We start from the raw sequence: 18,678 nt of genomic DNA, 5'->3' as shown, positions 1-18,678 counted from the left end.
GGGAGAGCACAAGCAACTCTCTGGAAAGTTGGCTGCCAAATGGAGATAAGGCTGTAGAGAAGAACGCAGGGACTAGAGGAGCTGAGGCGGAGGGATGGAGAGACTTAAGCATGACTATGTGCTACAGAGGAGTCAGTAGAGGAGAGATTGAAACCACAGGAGTGTAAGAAAAACTCATTCATTCAACAATTAGTTGAGAGCCCCCGACGTGCCAGACAGTCCGGCCACCCTCTCCTGAGAACATGCGTGTAGGCTACACATGACAGGTTAACCTAAAGTGGTTCTCTTTAAACTATTTACCTAGGAGTTGGAATACCGACGCCCTCTCCCGAACACACACACGCTCGGATACTCCGTAGGAGCCCATACACTACTCAAAACCCCAGTTGGACACCCGAAGCCACAAGTAACCAATGGATTGCCAACTGGGCGACGCTAGTGACGCAAATGACACAGCCTCCCCCGCGCTTCGCCCCCGCTTGCAGGAACAACGGCGATTGCGCAAGGAATCACCTTTTGGCTAGCTCCGCCCCTTCCCTTTCTTTGTTTCCACGTCCCAAGATCTCGCGAGAGTTGGGCGGCAAATCCCGACAGTGTGGATGCAGGGAAGGCGCTGCGGCTCTCGCGGTGTTTGCGCGAGACTGCTCCCTTCCTTCTTCCCTTACCAGTCCGCCCGCCTTCCTCCCCCTCTTCCCCGCCCGGCCTCCCCCTCCTTCCCCCGCGGGCCCCCTCCCCGCAGGGATAATATGGTCTCCGGCGATGGACGCCCCAAGTGCAGGTTAGTTACAGTCCGCCGACTGGGATCTGGCAGCTGGGGACCGGCGCTGCCGGGCGCCGTGTTCCTTGCTTCTCTCGCCTGGAGTCGCTCGGCCGGCGCCCGAGGCCCTCGGGCTCAGGTCATGCTCCCCTCAGGGCCTGTCCGCTGGGCCGCGCTCTGCGCCCAGGCCGCGAGAGCCGGGCCTCGCCGTCCTCGCCCCCCAGCGGGACCCACCAGGCTGCTCCCTCCGCCGCCGGCCTTGACCCCTGCCCACCTCAGCCTGGTGGCCGCTGCTGGCTACCAGCGGCTTCCCGGCACCCCTCAGTAGCACTGGGGTCGGGGAGAGGCCCACCATCTTCCCTTCCCCGCCCCCCATTTGTGAGGGATGAGGATGGGGGTCAGGGTCTCCTTGCACGGGTCTCACGCAGCTAGTTGTTTATTCCGCTGTCCGGCCTCGAGCCTCTCCCTCTCTCTTTGCCTCTGGAAGCGGAGTGGGGGCCGGTCAAGGCAAAACACTAGTCAGCCTGTTCCCGGACCATTTATTGCAGCGCTGGCTCTCCTCCCCCCGTCCACTTCTCTCTCTTCCCCCTCTACAAAAAAGAGAAAAACACTATGTATTCTGAAACTGGGCTGTGCTTATCTCTTCTCATCTCGGACCAAGGTCTTAACACTTGGGGGTCTTCCCACCCACCGCAATGAATCTGCACAAAAGATAAAAAGGTTCTTTTCCCTCAAGGCTGCCTCCCCGCCACTTTCCCGAAGAATCGTTAGGAGCTGGGGTACATTCCCATGAGACCCCTGGGTCTGTGACTTTGTAGTTCAGCTTCAATTCGTGCAAAACTGGAAAGACATGTCTCTTAGGGAGAATCTGCTCATTTACCCAAATGTTTTGTTGTTCACTTTTACCTTCAGTCTTAAGATCTATTGAGGTATTACCAGATAAGTTTTTCGTTTTGGTTTAGTTTACATTTTGTCCATGTTGTTGAATGCTCTGTAAAATCTGTCTTTTGATTCTTTTTTTAAAAAATCGATCCCTCTAACATAAGTGTGGCGTTCTCAAATTTTTCTGTATGTAGTTATGCAATTTTCAGGACATGTCTTCCAAAAACATGCCTCTGTATCATTTAAATTATTCTCATTGTCCCTTTCCAGGTATTCTTCGTTATCACATTTCAGGAGTTATGTTACCAGTTTTTACTTGACAAGAGTCATGGTTTAGAAGTGTATTGTCCAATACAGTAGACACTAGCACGTGTGACTATTTAAATTTAAATTAATTAAAATTAAATATAATTAAAAATTCCGTTCCTCAGTCACCATAGCCAATTTTCAAGTGCTCACAGCCACATGTGGCTAATGACTACTTTATTGGACAATGCAAATATACAACATTTCCACCATTGCAGAAAATTTCATTGGACAAAGCTGATTTCCAGGTATTTTCGCTTTAATAAGGTACTTTGTAGCTGTGTTTAATGAAAGTGTAATTTCTTTTTTCAGGATACACCTTTGAGTATCTTATTGAAACATTAAATGACAGTTCACATAAGAAGTTCTTCAATGTACCTAAACTTGGAGGCACCAAGTATGGTAATGTTGCTTAAATTTTCTTGGGTTTGTTTAGTTTCTAATAATAAAATGCATTTGTCAAGCTGAGCTGAAGAAATTTTAAATTTATTCCCACCATGTTGTAACAGGTACACCTACATATATCTCTAACATTTTAAAAACTCCTCTTGGGACAACTTTTGTTTGAGGAAGATTTGAGCCCATACCTTAACTTCTCTTTAAAAATCTAAGTTAATTAAACAATGATTTTTTTTTCTCCAAAGAAACTACCAATTCAATTTTTAAAAAAAAGACCTGACTGACGATATTCTATGGCTACTAAATGTAATTTTTCAAGTGAGTGGTGCCCACAATTGTTTATCTGCCGTCCTTTGAATAGGAGTCATCAACAGGGCCCACTGATTTGAGTTGTTTTCCAGTACTGGGTGTTGTTTGGCCTGGCCTGTGCACCAGCACTTTTGGCAGACCTTTTCAGGCACCTGATCAGGGTCAAACCTTTCACTGAGATCTCAGAAGAGTGAACGTGGCTGTACCCCAGGATACTGGATGGAAGTGTTGACTTTACTGACAGCTGAGTAACTTTCTCAATCATGCTAATGAAGGGAGGATCTGATTGGAAGAATGATTATTCTTTTCAGAGTTTTCAGTGAAAACTACTTGAAAACATAAACACCAAATATATTGCAGTCCGTCTCGGAGGGAGCTTTTCTTTAATCATGTTTTTTTTTTCCTTTTTGTATTATTTAATTTAATTAAGGTTGCTTTTGTGGTTTTTCTGTAGATTTTGATGGATTTAAATATTCTAGACTGCCACTAGAATACTTTCTTGTACATGGTGAGAAGATATAGATATTTGGATATCCTAGAAGATCTCTTCGAATTGGGTTGCCCTTTAAAAGCAAACAGTTCCTGGAGATGAGAGCAGCGTCCTTGACCTCGCATGTTTAGTTGCAGTCATTTGTATTAAAAGAGGCTGGCCATTGTTTTAGTGCCATATGTCTTTCACATTTATTTTATCCCGTCACTGACAGTTTGTGTTAATTTTGAAAAGGGAACAGCTAAATTGGTTATCTACAAGAAAGATCTTTTGTTTCCCTTTACTTCTCCCAAACATCTAGTGATTCTGGCCAGTAAGTTTCTTAACCCACATTTTATAGCTTAATATAAAGTTAGAGCATATGTGAGGATATGTTTTAAATTGAGTGTAAGTTTTTTCTGTGGATAATTTGTGGGAACGTGCCTACCTGAAGATGGCCTATATTTCCCAGATACAGGATATCCATAGGAAACTATCAAAAACAACTATAAAACGCATTGAAAGAGGATGATCAATAATGTTAAAGCCAGATTATCTTTGTAAAATAAGCTATCGTGGACATCTGAACATAACTGGGTTCCAGAGTACTGCCAGGGTTTTTATAACCATGATAAATACAATAATAGAACACCTGTAAATATAAATGACTTCAAAACAGAGATTTGTTTTTTTATTTTTGTGGGGTTAAAACCCTGGTGTTTTCATAGAGTGATTATTATGCGAGGTTTATTAATAATTACTTAATTTCTTAGTAATTACTTAAGGGGGAATAAAATTTGAAAGAATTGACTTTGAAAGAAAGGAGCAACTTAGGTAGAAGGTTATTTTGCTTGTTTATCATCAGAACAGAAAAATCCACGTTGCATTTTTGGAGGCACCAGGTTGAACAGCCTCCCAAACGTGCTTTGGAGACATTGCTTTGGTAATTACCCAGGTTCAGGACCACTGTCTTCTCTGCTCGCATCTCACATTCTGATGCCTGCTAGGTTGAGAATCACAGCTGCAGTGAGTAACTTAATAAAGGGAATGTGTTCTTTCCCTCTTATATGTTGGGGAGGAAAGATAGTTGAGAACCACTCTTCTGAGCTCCATGCTAACTATCAGGAATACCTGCAGCTGCAACTGAAAACCTATTGTACAGTGACTTTAACAAATAGAGGTTTATTTTTCTCATGTAACAAGAAGTCTGGATGTGGGCCTACTGAGACTGTATAGCACCAATGCCAGCAAGGACCTAGGTTTCTCCTTTCTTTCTGTTTTGCTTTCATTTCTTTTGGTTGCAAATTCCTGCTCCACCTCCAGGCATTATGTCCATGTTCTAGGCAGCCAGAAGGGCAAAACAGGAAGAAAAGCCCTCCCCAGGGGCTTTGGCTTGTGTCTCCTTGGCCAGAATGTCACTGGCCATTCAGCTTTAAGGAGGCTAAAAGATGGAGTATTTAGCTTTCCAGCTTTTACAGTAGAGAAAGGCAAGGGAGAAGTGGTTGGGAGTGGGTGATGAGTAAACCAGCATGGTCTATCTGCCTCACTAACCATATCTTCCGTTATTAAGTCTGTCTTTAGATAGAGTACAACACAAAATATTTGACTTCTGCTTTTTTTACTGCCATTTTATCTTTTTGCTTACCAAGTTTATGCTCAAGGTATCTTTATGGAAGTGGACACATCATGCACATTCATTACCTTTTGATCTTATATAATTTTACCTGTGGCAAATTGCCTTTTTAGTGATCTGGATGGAGCTGCCTGTCTGGCATTCCAGTGCACTGACTACAACCTTAGAGATTTTGAGTGACTCTTTTAAGAAGATCTCTAAATTTGAAAATATACCTATTTCCAAGGAGGGGAGAAATCACTGTTGCCTAGAATAGTCAGAGACTGCTTCCTGAAGGAACTAGGACTTGAGTTAATGTTAAACAAGGGGGATGTAGAGGACAGTCAACGCTTGGGGAATTAGAATGAACAGCATACTGGGAACATAAATGGCCTGGCTATGGTGAAATATATTTTAGAGAGTAGCTGCTATTGGGCAATAGGGCCTTCAGCTGGTGTAAAGCCCCAGGCTTTATCTCAGCCCCTCCTTTATCTCAGGTCATCTCGTTCACCCTTTCTTTTTTCCTTCCTAAATGCTTGCTCTTTAAACCGTAGTACTGCTCAGTCCTGCAGTAGAGCCAGGACTTGGTTTCCAAATCTAAAAGAAAATCGGTATTTAATTTTTTAGGAGAGTTTTTATTGTTTATAAGAAATTAGATTGGGATTGAGAATCACAAAAAGACAGGAACATTAGAGACAGCGTAGAAACAGTCTCATTTTTATGTGTATATACAAATATATGTAAACATGCTACTTTTAATAAAAATACAGTATACATTGTTTTGTAACCTTTTTTTTACTTGATATATCATGAACATCTTTCCATGTCATTGAATACCCTTGTTATCTGAATCTATTTGGTTTCTGAGTCAGGGAGCCTGAGTTCGGGTAGAAAGGGACACCTGTACTTTTCTGCAGCTTCCAATGGCTGTGTGGTGGTGCCTGTGTGAATGCATCATGGTTTAGTTAGCAGATCTTTGAATATTGAGGTTTTTAAAACTTCTCCCTCTTTATAAATAAAGCTACTATGTATGCATAATATTTAAACTTTGACGCAAGCTTATTATTATATACAATTGTTGGGTTGAAAGTGGGCTATTCTCTCCACCCTCATCAAATCTTTTTTATACTTTTACTATATACTGCCTAGTCCAGTCTTTACTCTTGAATATAAGGAACAAAAACTCACTGAACTCAGCACTGAAGTAAAGAAGATGTTGCAGGGCCGGCCCGGTGGCTTAGCGGTTAAGTGCACGCGCTCCGCTACTGGCGGCCCGGGGTTCGGATCCTGGGCGTGCACCAACGCACCGCTTCTCTGGCTATGCTGAGGCCGCGTCCCACATACAGCAACTAGAAGGATGTGCAACTGTGACATACAACTATCTACTGGGGCTTTAGGGGCCGGAGGGGAAGGAGGAGGATTGGCAATAGATGTTAGCTCAGAGCCGGTCTTCCTCAGCAAAAAGAGGAGGATTAGCATGGATGTTAGCTCAGGGCTCATCTTCCTCACAAAAAAAAAAAAAAGATGTTGCAGTTTCCAAATATCCAAAGACAGAGGAAGAAAGCACAGTCAGGCCTCATGGGAACCAGAATTTCTAAGCCAGAGGCTGTTCTATTTGTCACTTGAAAGCTGCCTGTTCTCTTTATTCCTGTTTCTTTTTGAATATCTACTGTCCAGTCTTATCTACAGCCCACTTTACTTACTCGTTTTGTATAATGCCCAATATAGCCACTGCCGGCTGTTCTTTTGATGTTGTGATTGGCTTACCAGCCAGTTAAGACCGTTTATACCTCTAGATGACGTTTTCACCTGTTGTATTAACCTGGTTTGGCTGGGCTTGTCAGGTGTCTATTGCTGGTCCAGTTATCTTTCTGGAACACAGACACAAGTCTTTGTTTTCTAACCTTGTCTTTTCTATGAACTCTGGAAAGGGCTGTGAGTTCGATAAGCAATGAAATAGTTTGCTTGTAATGTTTACACACAGTATATAACTTTCTAAGGATTACATTCACCTGCCATGATTCTACTATTCCATGTACAATCATGTACTCATCAACCCTCCACATTTTGTCCAAGGGGCTATTGGTTTTAACTCTGCTTTTGTTGACAATTTCTGTTCTAGATTAGGCCCTTTTGGTAGCAAAGAACAGACAGCCTCTAGTTCAAGTGGAGAAAGATTTGTTGTAATGATACAGAGCTCCCAGGCCAATGAAATGTGGCTGTATCTCAAGAAAATGGGCAGTGGGCCAGAACTGAGGAAGCTGTTTATTTTTTTCTCTCTGGGCTTCAGACTTCTGCCCCTCTCCATTCTTCTGCTCCCTCTACTTCATTGCAGACAAGCCTCATCTGCCTGTTTATATTTGCCCCCAAATGGCAACCTCTGTCCCTAGCTTAGCTCTTAACACCTTTCTGGCTCAGTCTCTCTGTGTCCTGATTGCAAATTTCTGAGTGATGAATGTAATTGTCCCAGTGTATTTTTTCACACAAGGCTGTTGGTAATTGACCTGCCAGGGGATTGGCTCTTGCTTCACTGCTATAGCCAGGGAGGTAATGGGACACTGAGGACTGTCCATTCCATGGGTAGCAGTTTGGACATGCCCCATGAAGTACACCTGTTATGTTAGCAAATAGTGCCAAATTTCATGCTTACCAGGAGTGAATAAGAAGAGTGAGTCTTTCTGCACCTTTATCAGTAATAGATATTATTTTTCTTGTTTTCTGTCAGTGAGTGAAAAAAAAAAAGAAGCAGGAATCTGTTTTGTCTTTTTCTACCTTCTTAGACTCTCCGTGGCATTATTAAAAAAAAAAAGTCAGAATTCTTTATCAGAAGTTGATCTCATCCAGCCTGATATTGGTTAGAGACAGAAACAGTACCTTGATTCTAATCAGGCATGGGTAGGAGTTAAGCCTGTCTCCAGGTCTGGTGGGGTTACAGGACCTTCTAGAATAGTTTCTTAATCTTTTCTCCTGGCTCCTGGCCTCGAGCAGTTTTTAGGTTTACTCTGTAGTTACTCTAGCTGGTTCTTGCCCAGTCCCCTAGCCCTCTTTCTCAGTCTGGACTCTGAAGATACCCTTCTTGGGGCTTTAGGCAGGGCTAGAGTGTTTGAGTGTTTCCCCCTTCCTTCAGTCTCATGTGTTTCTCTGTCCTGTTTAGTTTATCTAAAGCCTGCTTACTAGCCGCTTGTTAATACTGATATCGCTTATGGATGATTTCTTCATCTACTGTTTAAACCTGGAATTTTCACTTTTTTCAAATAACAAAACCCTTTTACATTATCTGTCTTCACTACGTTGCTTTGTGGTAGGCAGGGAAGATACTTTTATCTCCACTTTATATACATGAGGAAAATGAGGCTAAAAAAATGTAAGTAATTTGCCTAAGGTCACATATCTTCTAAGTGAGGAGATTTGGTCTTAGACTAGATCTGACTTAAGACCAACACTTTCTCCTCCCCTTAATACCATTCTGTTTTCCAGCTTAATAATACAGTAATAAAACTGCCAGTATTATTTACTATATCCATTCTGTAAGATAACTTCTGTTATTATCCACTTGGCCAAGGTCCCATTACCAAGTAGCATTACCTGCTAAGTGGTGGAGGAGAAACTTGAACAAAAATCTGTGATTCCAAAGCCTGTGCTTATAAAAACTAGTACATGGAAAGTTGCAAGCTCATGCTTACAAGGGCCATAGAGGCAGCATAAACAAGTGAAATGGCCCTGGTTGGAATTGTGGCAAACAGGAGAGCACATGCTGTATATAAAGGGGTAGGTGCTACTCAGTTCCAGTAGAAATATGAGGTCAGTATTGTAAAACTTTCTGATATTTATCTTAAGAAGCCAGAAATTTGGCTTTTCATGGGAAAAATCTCTGTTTTTTTTCAGTGTTGGCAGTTAAATTTTTAAATGTTAAAACTATGTGCAGAACAGATGAAACGGGTCTGCAGGCCAACAGTTTGTGACCTCTGCACTGAGAGATACACTGTATTGCCTAATCTTAGTAGCAGCCATTTAGCCTTGAATAGTAGGATCTGCAGCCCTGGAAGCCTGGATATGCCTTTCATCAGCTGCCTCCCATGTAAAATATCAGACCTCAGCATCTTTTTTCAGAGCCTGAACCACCTGTTGGATCTTCCACTAAGTAATTGATCAGAAGGATATCTGTTGTTATCAGCTCATTTCAGAAGTGTGATAACACAAATTATCATACTTTTTTAGTTTAAGTTACCAGCTTCTCCTGGTTCCCACATGTCTTTTTGATTACCTATCCTTAGAGGATTAGCTTTCCGGATTCATAGAATTCTAGAAATTCCTGGTTAGAAGAGGTAGAATTAATGCAGTCCTGTTTTCTGCTTGGTGCATGAATCTCTTAACACTTTAATTCATTCAGCTAACATTTATTGAATACTCATGTATTTCTGGCAAATGAAAGATGGCTAAGATAGCATCTTTGTGCTAAAGAAAACACACAGTTTAGTAATGGGGACATAAATGGAAAATATGTAAGTACAGTGCTTTAGTATGTTGTAGCAGTCTCAGTCCAATCAGGAGAAAGAACATGGGAAGTTTACTATAAATACTTGTGACAAAAGAGTAATTATAAGATATAAGGAAACTGTATATGTACTGTAGGGCTGATGGAGAATACCCAAGGAAAGACAAACTTGGAAGGGGTTCAGACCTCATTTGTAGAAGATGTGGTTCAGCCCAGTAGATAGCAAAGAAGTTGGCTGGTTTGGCCAGGCTTGAGCTGGTCTGGAGTTGCTATGCAGGCAGCAGGTCACCCTCTGGAATGCAGGCAAGGGACTAGGCGACCAGCAGCTGGTGGTGTGGGCATGCATTGAGAGAACAGGTGCTGGCAGGGGCAGGAGCCCCTCAGAGTGCACAGGCCGCATGAGGGATTGCAGAAGGAGCAGCAGCTCAATATGTGACCGTCCAGGCAGCTTGCAGAGGAAGTCCAGGCGCCAGCGAGGCAGAGGGCCTTCTGCGTGGGAGAGTCTCGGTTCAGGTATCGGCACAGGCATGAGTACTTCAGAGTGTGCAGTTACATGGGGGCTCTGGTTCCTGTGTTGGGAGGGCTGTGGTGATATTAAATATGTGTGTATGTATTTTTTATGTATTGTATAATAAAATGTGTCCACATTTGGAAGATCTGCATAACTCAGTGAACCCTTATTTCTCAAAGACCATCAGTGAACATAATGAGCAGACAGTGGTGGGACTAGATAAATGAACAGACAGGCTTACTTCATTCATTTTTGAGAAAATGTCTGCCAAATACCCACATTTGAATAACCATAGTTTGTCAGTTCTTTCAACTGAAAATGGTGTTCTTTGGAAAAAGTGGCTAATTTAGCTTGCGATTCAAACAATCACACAAGTGTTTTTCCTCAAGCAAGCATTGTAGTTTGGTTTTGAGCAGAAATACTGTATACATACTTTTAATTTTTGTCACACAGTATTAAGACTTGACTTCAGCAGTTGAGATTTAATAAAATTAATACTTTTTCTGCTTCATCAAGGACATTCTTAAGTGAAAGTGGTATTTTGTGTGAAAATGAACAATGCAATGAGTACAAGTACAATTTGGTGCCACTGCCTTGAGTCCTGTTAAGGCACCAGCAGTTTTACTCATCATTGCTTTTGAACCATTGGTGCATATGTCAAAGCAGTGAAAAAAGCAAATGATGTCTTAGTTGACTTTGCAGATTCCCTAAAAGAGTTTCAGTTCCCCCCAGGAGTCCAGGGACCACTCTTTGAAAACCACTGGTAGGGGCAAGTGTGAAGGTGGAAAGAAACTAGAGAATCTAGATGAGAGATGACATTAGTGGTGGCTTGGACCAGGTTTAGTGATGGTGGTGGTAGAAGTAGACACATTGAAGAGATGTTTGAGAGAGGTGTCGAGGATGATGCCCAGATGTTTGGCGTAAGCATCTGGATAGATGGTGGTGCTGTTTACTGAGCTAAGGAACCCAAGAGGAGGTAGTGATATGGTGCAGGGGCAGAGGGAAATCACTGAGTTCAGTTTAGGTACTAGTGAGTTTAGGAACATATCAGTATTCAAATAGAGATGTTCATGAGGCTATTAGGAGTATAGTTCTGGCGCTCAAAAGACAGACGTACTACAGAAAAATATTTTGGAATTATTGGTGTATAGATTGTCAGTTGAAGCCATAGGAGCAATGAAAACTTCTGAGGGGAGACAGTATGGAGTCAGAAAAGAAGTGAGCCTAGAAATGAACTCTGAAGAACTCCTGCATTTAAAGATCAGGTAGAGCCAGCCCCGTGGCTTAGCAGTTAAGTGTGCGCGCTCTGCTACTGGCGGCCTGGGGTTCAGATCCCGGGCGCGCACCGATGCACCGCTTGTCCGGCCATGCTGAGGCGGCGTCCCACATACAGCAACTAGAAGGATGTGCAGTTATGACGTACAGCTATCTCCTGGGGCTGTGGGGAGAAAAGGGGAAAAAAAGGAGGAGGATTGGCAATACATGTTAGCTCAGGGCCGGTCTTCCTCAGCAAAAAGGGGAGGATTGGCATGGATGTTAGCTCAGGGCTGATCTTCCTCAATCAATCAATCAATAAATATATATATATATATATATTTATCAGGTAAAGGAGTAGAGGCCAGCCAGGAAACCAAAACAGGGCTGCCAGAAAGTGTTAAGAACTCTAAAGGATCTAGAATTTTACTCTCCTTGCAAGTTAGCCTGACATAATTTCATAGATGCTGGTAGAAGACATAAGACTCTTGGATCGGAGACAATGGACAGTTTATTACCCACGGCAAAGCAGTATCAGTAGTACCAACATTTGTGTTGGTTTCCCAAGCTCCAGTTTCTACAGGATGTTGTTAAAGAGGGCCAGGTAATACCTGCACGCACAGTGGTTGTGTTACAGAAAAGGAACTCTGACTTAGGGAATCCAAGTATTTTATAACAGTAGGCATGCCTGCCCTTTGCTCCGGAAGGAGACACTGTCTTTATCTTCCAAGGCTATTCACTATATTAACATCATTTTAAAAATAGTCTGGAACAAAGGCAGTTATTGCCACTGTTGACAAGTCATGCAGAAATGTGAGATGGGAGTCATTGGAGAATTGTCTTCCAACAATCTGTTAGAAAGAAAACTGGAGGATGGTGTTGTGAAAGCTGGTAGAAAAAGAGTGTTTCAAAAAGGAGGAAATTGAATATTTCTGAATATTGAATAATGAAATTGAATAATGTTGAATATTGCTGAGAGGACATTGGAACTCTAGCTAGAGCTATTTCATTACTGTTTTAAGAACAGAAATCAGATTGGTGTGGGCTGAAGAGTGAATGGAGGTGCAGAAAACTGGACATTGGGAGTACAGGTGACTCTTTCAAAAAACTTGGTTGAGAGTTTGAAGAAAGCAGTACTTGGAAGCATGAGTGTGTGTGTTTGTGTGTGTGTGTGTGTGTTGTGCGTTAAACTGGGGCTAGAGGCTGTTTAAATGCTGATAGGAAGAATCCAATTGAAGGGTAGATTGCAGAAAAAGGAGAGAGGATGATTGATGACTCCTGGGTCCAAAAATGTGTCAGTGGGAATGGGATGCAGAGCTCCTGTAGAGAAGTTGGCATTTAGGAGGAGGTCCACAGCTGCCTTCTTAACTGGGGAAAAGATAAATCCAGAGGCAGCTAGGCTTGTGGGTATAGTAGGAGGAAGGCCTGGTAGGAGCTATTTTTATTTATCTGAGTGGTAGGAAGTTGGGCTATGTCCTGTAGGAGATAAATAGAGATTAGATTTTAAGGTGAGTAGATGAAGGTATGAATTGTTGTGGAGTATGGAAAAACAAGCAGATCAGAGAAACAAAGTAGGATTTCTGGATGCATATAATGAGGACCCTACTGAGGTTGTAGTTATGTATTTACATTGGTATATTGGTACCAGTTTCTCTAGTTGATATTGTAGGGATGGTTTTTTTCTTTTTCTTTACTCCTCCTCTACATATCACCACCATTAAAACCACAGTGAACTATTTCACACCCACCAGAATGGGTATTATATAAAAAAGACAGACAATAACAAATGTTGAGGAGGATATGGAGAAATGAGAACCCTCGTACATTGCTGGTGGGAATGTAAAATGATGCAGCCACTTTGGAAAACAGTCTGGCAGTTTCTTAAAATGTTAAACGGGCTGGCCCGGTGGCGCAGCGGTTAAGTGCGCGTGCTCCACTTCAGCAGCCTGGGGTTCACAGGTTCGGGGCCGGGTGCGCACCAACGCACTGCTTGTTAAGCCATGCTGTGGTGGAGTCCCATACAAAGTAGAGGAAGATGGGCACAGATGTTAGCCCAGGGCCAGTCTTCCTCAGCAGAAGGAGGAGGATTGGCGTCGAATGTTAGCTCAGGGCTGATCTTCCTCACAAAAAATAAAAATAAAAAAATAAATAAACTAGAGCATCTGTGGCCATTTTTCCACACCTACTGGCTTAATCTTTGCTGTTATGGCTGTGGAATATCTACCTATAGATTTACTTTAAGGTTTAAATGAGATAATGGAGGTAAAGCACCTCAATATCTACTCCCTAGTAGGTCCTAAATAGGTAACTGCAGATGTTACTGTTAGAAAAGTTGAGGAATAGAAATGTATTAGTTTTCTTTTACTGCATAGCAAGTTAAACCAAAAGCTTTGTGGCTTAAAGCAACAGTAAACATCTCTCCATTTCTGTAGGTCAAGAATTCAAGAATGGCTTAGTTGAATAGTTCTGGCTCAGGATCTCTGATGAGGTTACAACCAGGTGTTAGTTGGGCCTGCAGTCATCCGAAGGCCTGACTGGGGCTGGAGGATCTGCTTGTAAAGCAACCCACTCACATGGCTGGCAAGTTGGTGCTTGCTGTTGGCACAGAGACCTCAGATTTGCTCCACGTGAGCCTCTTCTCAGTGCTGCTTGATTCTCTTCATAACAGGCTGCTGGCTTCTTGCGGACTGAGTAATCCAAGAGAGGATGGCTGATGCCAAAATACTTGTATAACTTAGCCTTAGAAGTTACACACTGTTATCTCTGCCGTACTCTGTTGGTCACACAACTGATCTTCACTGTAGAAGATTACATGAAAGCATGAATGCCAGGAGGTGAGGATTATTGGTATCATCTTAGAGGTTGGCTACCGCAGAAATAAGAAATTGCTTTTGTTTAGGGGAGGAGGTATTTATTTATTTGCATCTTTCCTTGCAGTAGACCTCTAGTAGTTATGAATTCAGACAAATTTGCAAGTTAGTGCTTCTTTCTGACAAAATGTTCAGTTAATGTTTATAATTCATTTTTATTCTTATAGTACTCTTATTTGATAATTACTTTTTAATTTAATAGTTAATCACTTCTCAAATGATAGAGTTAAAAAATCAACGAGACCACTAAGATTATAACCAAAACAGTAGCCTCTTGCCCTACGCCAAATTTCTACCCTGCAGAGAATACTATTTTTAATTCTCTTGATTATTTCTTTTGGTAATTTCCTCCATATTATTAAATAGCCTTGCTTATACAGCTGTTTCTTGATTTTTCAGTTTTAGACTTTACCAACTTTCTTCTGTGGAAAATGAGGATTTGGCACTTTTCTTCTCTCTTACATATATCCCCTGTACCTCTTGCTAGTATAGTCATCATAATTTTTGGTTAAATCAGAATTCTGTGTTTATGTTGTTATGACTGTAAATATTGTCAGCCAATCCATGTAGTAAATGAGGATTGCATCTCGTTTCTCTTACAACTTCGAATTTTTTCCTGGAATGAATGATTGTCTTTTTTTCTTTGCTTAATTTTCTATGTCCTTATCAATAATTCATCTCCAAACTCTCCAAAAGAACTAAACTACTCCTGGTATAATCAGGTAATCTATCAATTAATTTTTTTCCCTTCTCTCGGTAACGTCCCATCTGGACTTCATCTTCTGCTCCATTTGAGACTGATTGCACTGTGGCGTGCACAGCCATTGTCCTAGAAGAGTCTCTTTGCTCTCTCTTGTGTTAGAGGCTCTGTTTCGTAGATGTCATGATTTTCTATTCTCCATTTGCTTTCTTGTTTTATAGAACATATCCTCCAGTAGCTTCCTAAAAAAGGGTGCCTGGGAAGTAAATTTTTGAGACCTTGAGTAATTAATTGATAGATTGCCTGTGTACAAATTTCTAGGTTGGAAATTATTTTCACTTGGGATTTCAAAGGCATTGTTTCATTGCCTTCTAACTTCTCACACTCCTCTTAAGAAATCCCAGGCTATCCTGATTCCTAGTCTTTGTTTCTGATTGTCTTTCTCCTATGTAGACGTTTAGTTTCAGCTTTCTCTTTTCTGCTCAGTCCATTACCAGTCATCTCTGCAGTGTTTTCCAAAATTTTGTTAGTTTTGCTTCTCCCTGTCTCTGTTCCTGTGGGTTTATAACTTTTATTTCTTTACTATTATGTTAGTAGGTTTCAGGAGGGAGTAGAGATAACTGGTGGTGTTTATTTTACTAGAAATTGATTGAAATGCTTTTTGTGAAGATACTTTTTAACAAAAACTATTCCTGAGATTGTTTTTTCAGAATTAATTAACCAAATACAGAGTTATTCTTGTGTATTTGCTTCTGTGATAATATTTTCTTTCTTATTATTTGCAAATGTTCTATTAAAAAAATTTACCCCCTGTAATTTCTTTTGATTTTTGGGACTTGATTATGTTTCTGATTGAGGTAAGGATGGAAACTAATATTTGTTAAGTTAACCTACTATTTGTCATGGTATGTTTGACGGTTTTACGTGTACTAGATAGATGATGAGCTAAGGTAGTCTTCACATCTCTGTTAGGTAGCTGACGTTCCCATTTTAAATGAGAAAATGCATCATCTTGAGTCACTTTTCAAAGGTCATAACTATAGTAAACAGCAAATACAGGCTTTGAATCTAATGTTTCTGGTTATGTAGTTCTTTATCCTCTTTACTTACAACTTCATTAATCTTTAATTTGTATGTTAAAATTTTCAAGCATAAAAGTAGGGAGAGAATGGTATAATAACCTACCATGTATTTGTCAGCCAATTATCAATATTTTGCCAGTCTTTTGTTTCAGATATTCCACCTTTTTTTAACCTGTAGATATACTTCAATATACATTTCTGATGCAAGAAAGGACTTAAAAAAAAAACAATCTCAATGCCTTTGTTACATGTAATAAAATTAATAGTAATTTCTTAATATAATCTAAAACCTGGTCCATATTCAGTTTTGTGTGGTTGTTTCAAAAATATATTTCTGCAGTTGGTTTGTTCACACAATATCCAAATAGGATCCACATAGCATTCGGTTGTTATGTTATCTTAAGTCTCTTTTAAAAATCTATAATACCCCTCCTCTCTCTTTTTTTCATGCCACTTTTATATTGAAGAAACTAGTTTCTTTATTCTGTGTAGTGTACCACATTCTCCATGTGGCCGATTGCTTCTTCATGGTTTCATTTTACTGTTGCACTATCCCCCATATTTCCTGTTAACTGGAAGTTGGAGCTAGACATTTGAGTAGAATCGGATTATTTATGTATTTATTTGTTTTTTCAAGGACACTTTGTAGTTGGTGCTTGTATTTCCTATTTCATCAGGAGGCAAATAATGTCTATAACGCCCCACTTTTGGTGATCCTAAGTGGGTATACTTGTTATCAGCTTGACCCGTCCAGTATAAGTTCCCCATTCACATCACCTAATGATTTTAGCATCCGCTTATGATCATTGTCTATATTCATTATTTCGTTAGGTGTTGTACATTGGTGATTTTTCTAATTATATCATTCCTTCTATGTTTATTAGCTATAATTCTTCTATAATGAATAACTTTCCTTTCTTAGCTATTTGGTTACTTGAAATCAGGAAAGACAGGATTGATGATTGATTTTTTTTCCTCCTCTTTGTCAGTTTTCAGGGTAATTAGTTGCTCTAGCGACTTCCATTGGCGATCGGTGAAGGGTTTTTTTTTAAAGAGTCATTGTGAACTAAGGGCTATCTATATATTTGATATATTTCAGTGAATTACAGTCATCATTCATTTTGATGCTTATATTGATCTATTAGTGTCCCCATTGTCTTTGATAACTTTTTTGGTTTCTGACACGAGATGTTCCAGGCTCATTTTGTACATATCCTTCCCTAAACATGGAACTGGCCATTTCTCCAAGGAACTCTGGTTTTTTAAAAATGATAAATAGTATTTAGAAACAGCATGCTGAGTTGTTAGGGGTTCATTACTATTGGATTGTCATTGTTTTAGGCATCTTCAGTGAACAGAGCTAGGAAATACATTTTTTTTTTTATTGATGTCTTAATAGTTTATAACATTGTGAAATTTTGGTTGTACATTTTTGTTGATCACCATATATGTGTCTCCCTTCACCCCTTGGGCCCACCCCCTACCCCCATTGCCCCAGGTAACCACAATACAGTTTCCTCTGTCCATGTGTTCATTTATATTCCACATGAGTGAGATCATATGGTGTTTGTCTTTCTCTTTCTGGCTTATTTCACTTAACATTATACCCTCCAGGTCCATCCATGTTGTTGCAAATGGAAAGATTTTGTCTTTTTTATGGCTGAGTAGTATTCCATTGTATATATATAACACATCTTCTTGATCCAGTCGTCAGTTGTGGGACACTTGGGTTGCTTCCACTTCTTGGCTGTAGTGAATAATGCTGCAATGAACATAGGGGTGCATAAGCCTCTTTGGATTGTTGATTTCAGGTTCTTTGGATAGATTCCCAGTAGTGGGATAGCTGGATCATAGGGTAAGGAAATACATATTTTTAAGATAGAGAAAAATAAATCATGAGTTTGTACCCATGATTCCACCTGAAATTTTTTTTTTTTAATTTAGCTACTCTGATTTTATACTTGTGCATTATTACTCTTGAAAATCTTGGTTCCCAACCATAGTAACAAAAGTACTTTTTGCCTCCTTCTTATAGATATATGACAATTGCAAAATTACAATATCAGTATTAATGCCTGAACGTAGTTTGTTTTCCTTATGGATCTTTTTGTCCTTAGCATATGTCCCCCTAGGGAGGTACAGCTAAAATACTGTGGAATATGTACTAAGACTTGCAGTTTATCCTTTCATTGTTCTTTCTAGGGGAAAATGTATATATTAATTATTAATATATAATATTTTAATTGTATATTTAATGTTTAGTAACTAAAATTATGTATTTAACATATAATATGTGTTAGTGTATTTTTTTTACTCTCTTTTTTACTGGAAAGGTGGTATACTATGAACATTATTTTGCACTGCTTTTTCTCTTAATGATATATTCTGGCGATCACTCCTTATCAGCTTGTAGAGATCTTCATTCCTTTAAACAGCTGCATAGTAATCCATTGTGTGGATTACCATGATTTATTCAACCAGTCCCATTTGGATAGTCTTCCTTTAAGTCCTAAGGAAACACTTTTATGTGGCAAAATCTGGTGTGAAAATTTAATATGATTGAAAATTTTAAAATATTAAAATCTATTTCTCTATAGTTTTCTTAAACTAATAATCGAGAGTGAAATGACAGTTTTCATGAAATGAATTTTAGACCTAAGCACCTTGATTTACTTTTAAACCTTAACCATTTTTGATGGAAATCTTTTAAATTTATTATAAACTTTTACACAGTTTAACCATTTTTTGCCATAATAGGGATGTGTCTTCATTATTGTATTTAATTCTAATTTTCTGTGCTTTTAAATTTTTCTGTGTCTTCCCTGAATATTAAGTATTTGTCAGTCTCATACGCCCAAATCAGTGTGAAGATTTTCTCTCTGCTTTTTCAGGGCCTTGGCTTACATATAGGAAAGTCAGATTTATAGAAAGCCTCGTGTTAACGTGAATGGTGTTTTACTCCATGTTTACTAGACTAAAATTTTTTTTAAATTGAGAGAACAATGCATCTGTGTCTTTATCTGACTTTTTGA

General features: G+C 40.0%; 1 protein-coding gene across 1 annotated transcript in view; it reads left to right on the top strand.

Moving 5' to 3' along the window:
- The first annotated feature begins 669 nt into the window (after window positions 1-669).
- IREB2 (iron responsive element binding protein 2) overlaps window positions 670-18,678 on the top strand; it is a 46,488-nt gene continuing 28,479 nt past the window's right edge. Inside the window, exons 1-2 of the mRNA XM_058542177.1 lie at window positions 670-778; window positions 2,258-2,347. Coding sequence (XP_058398160.1) covers window positions 760-778; window positions 2,258-2,347 — 109 coding nt within the window. The 5' untranslated portion in view covers window positions 670-759. The remainder of the gene's footprint in view (window positions 779-2,257; window positions 2,348-18,678) is intronic.

The sequence above is a fragment of the Diceros bicornis genome, chromosome 5, assembly GCF_020826845.1.
Source record: "Diceros bicornis minor isolate mBicDic1 chromosome 5, mDicBic1.mat.cur, whole genome shotgun sequence".
Taxonomy (NCBI): domain Eukaryota; kingdom Metazoa; phylum Chordata; class Mammalia; order Perissodactyla; family Rhinocerotidae; genus Diceros; species Diceros bicornis.
This window is presented reverse-complemented; position numbering and strand designations above follow the sequence as displayed.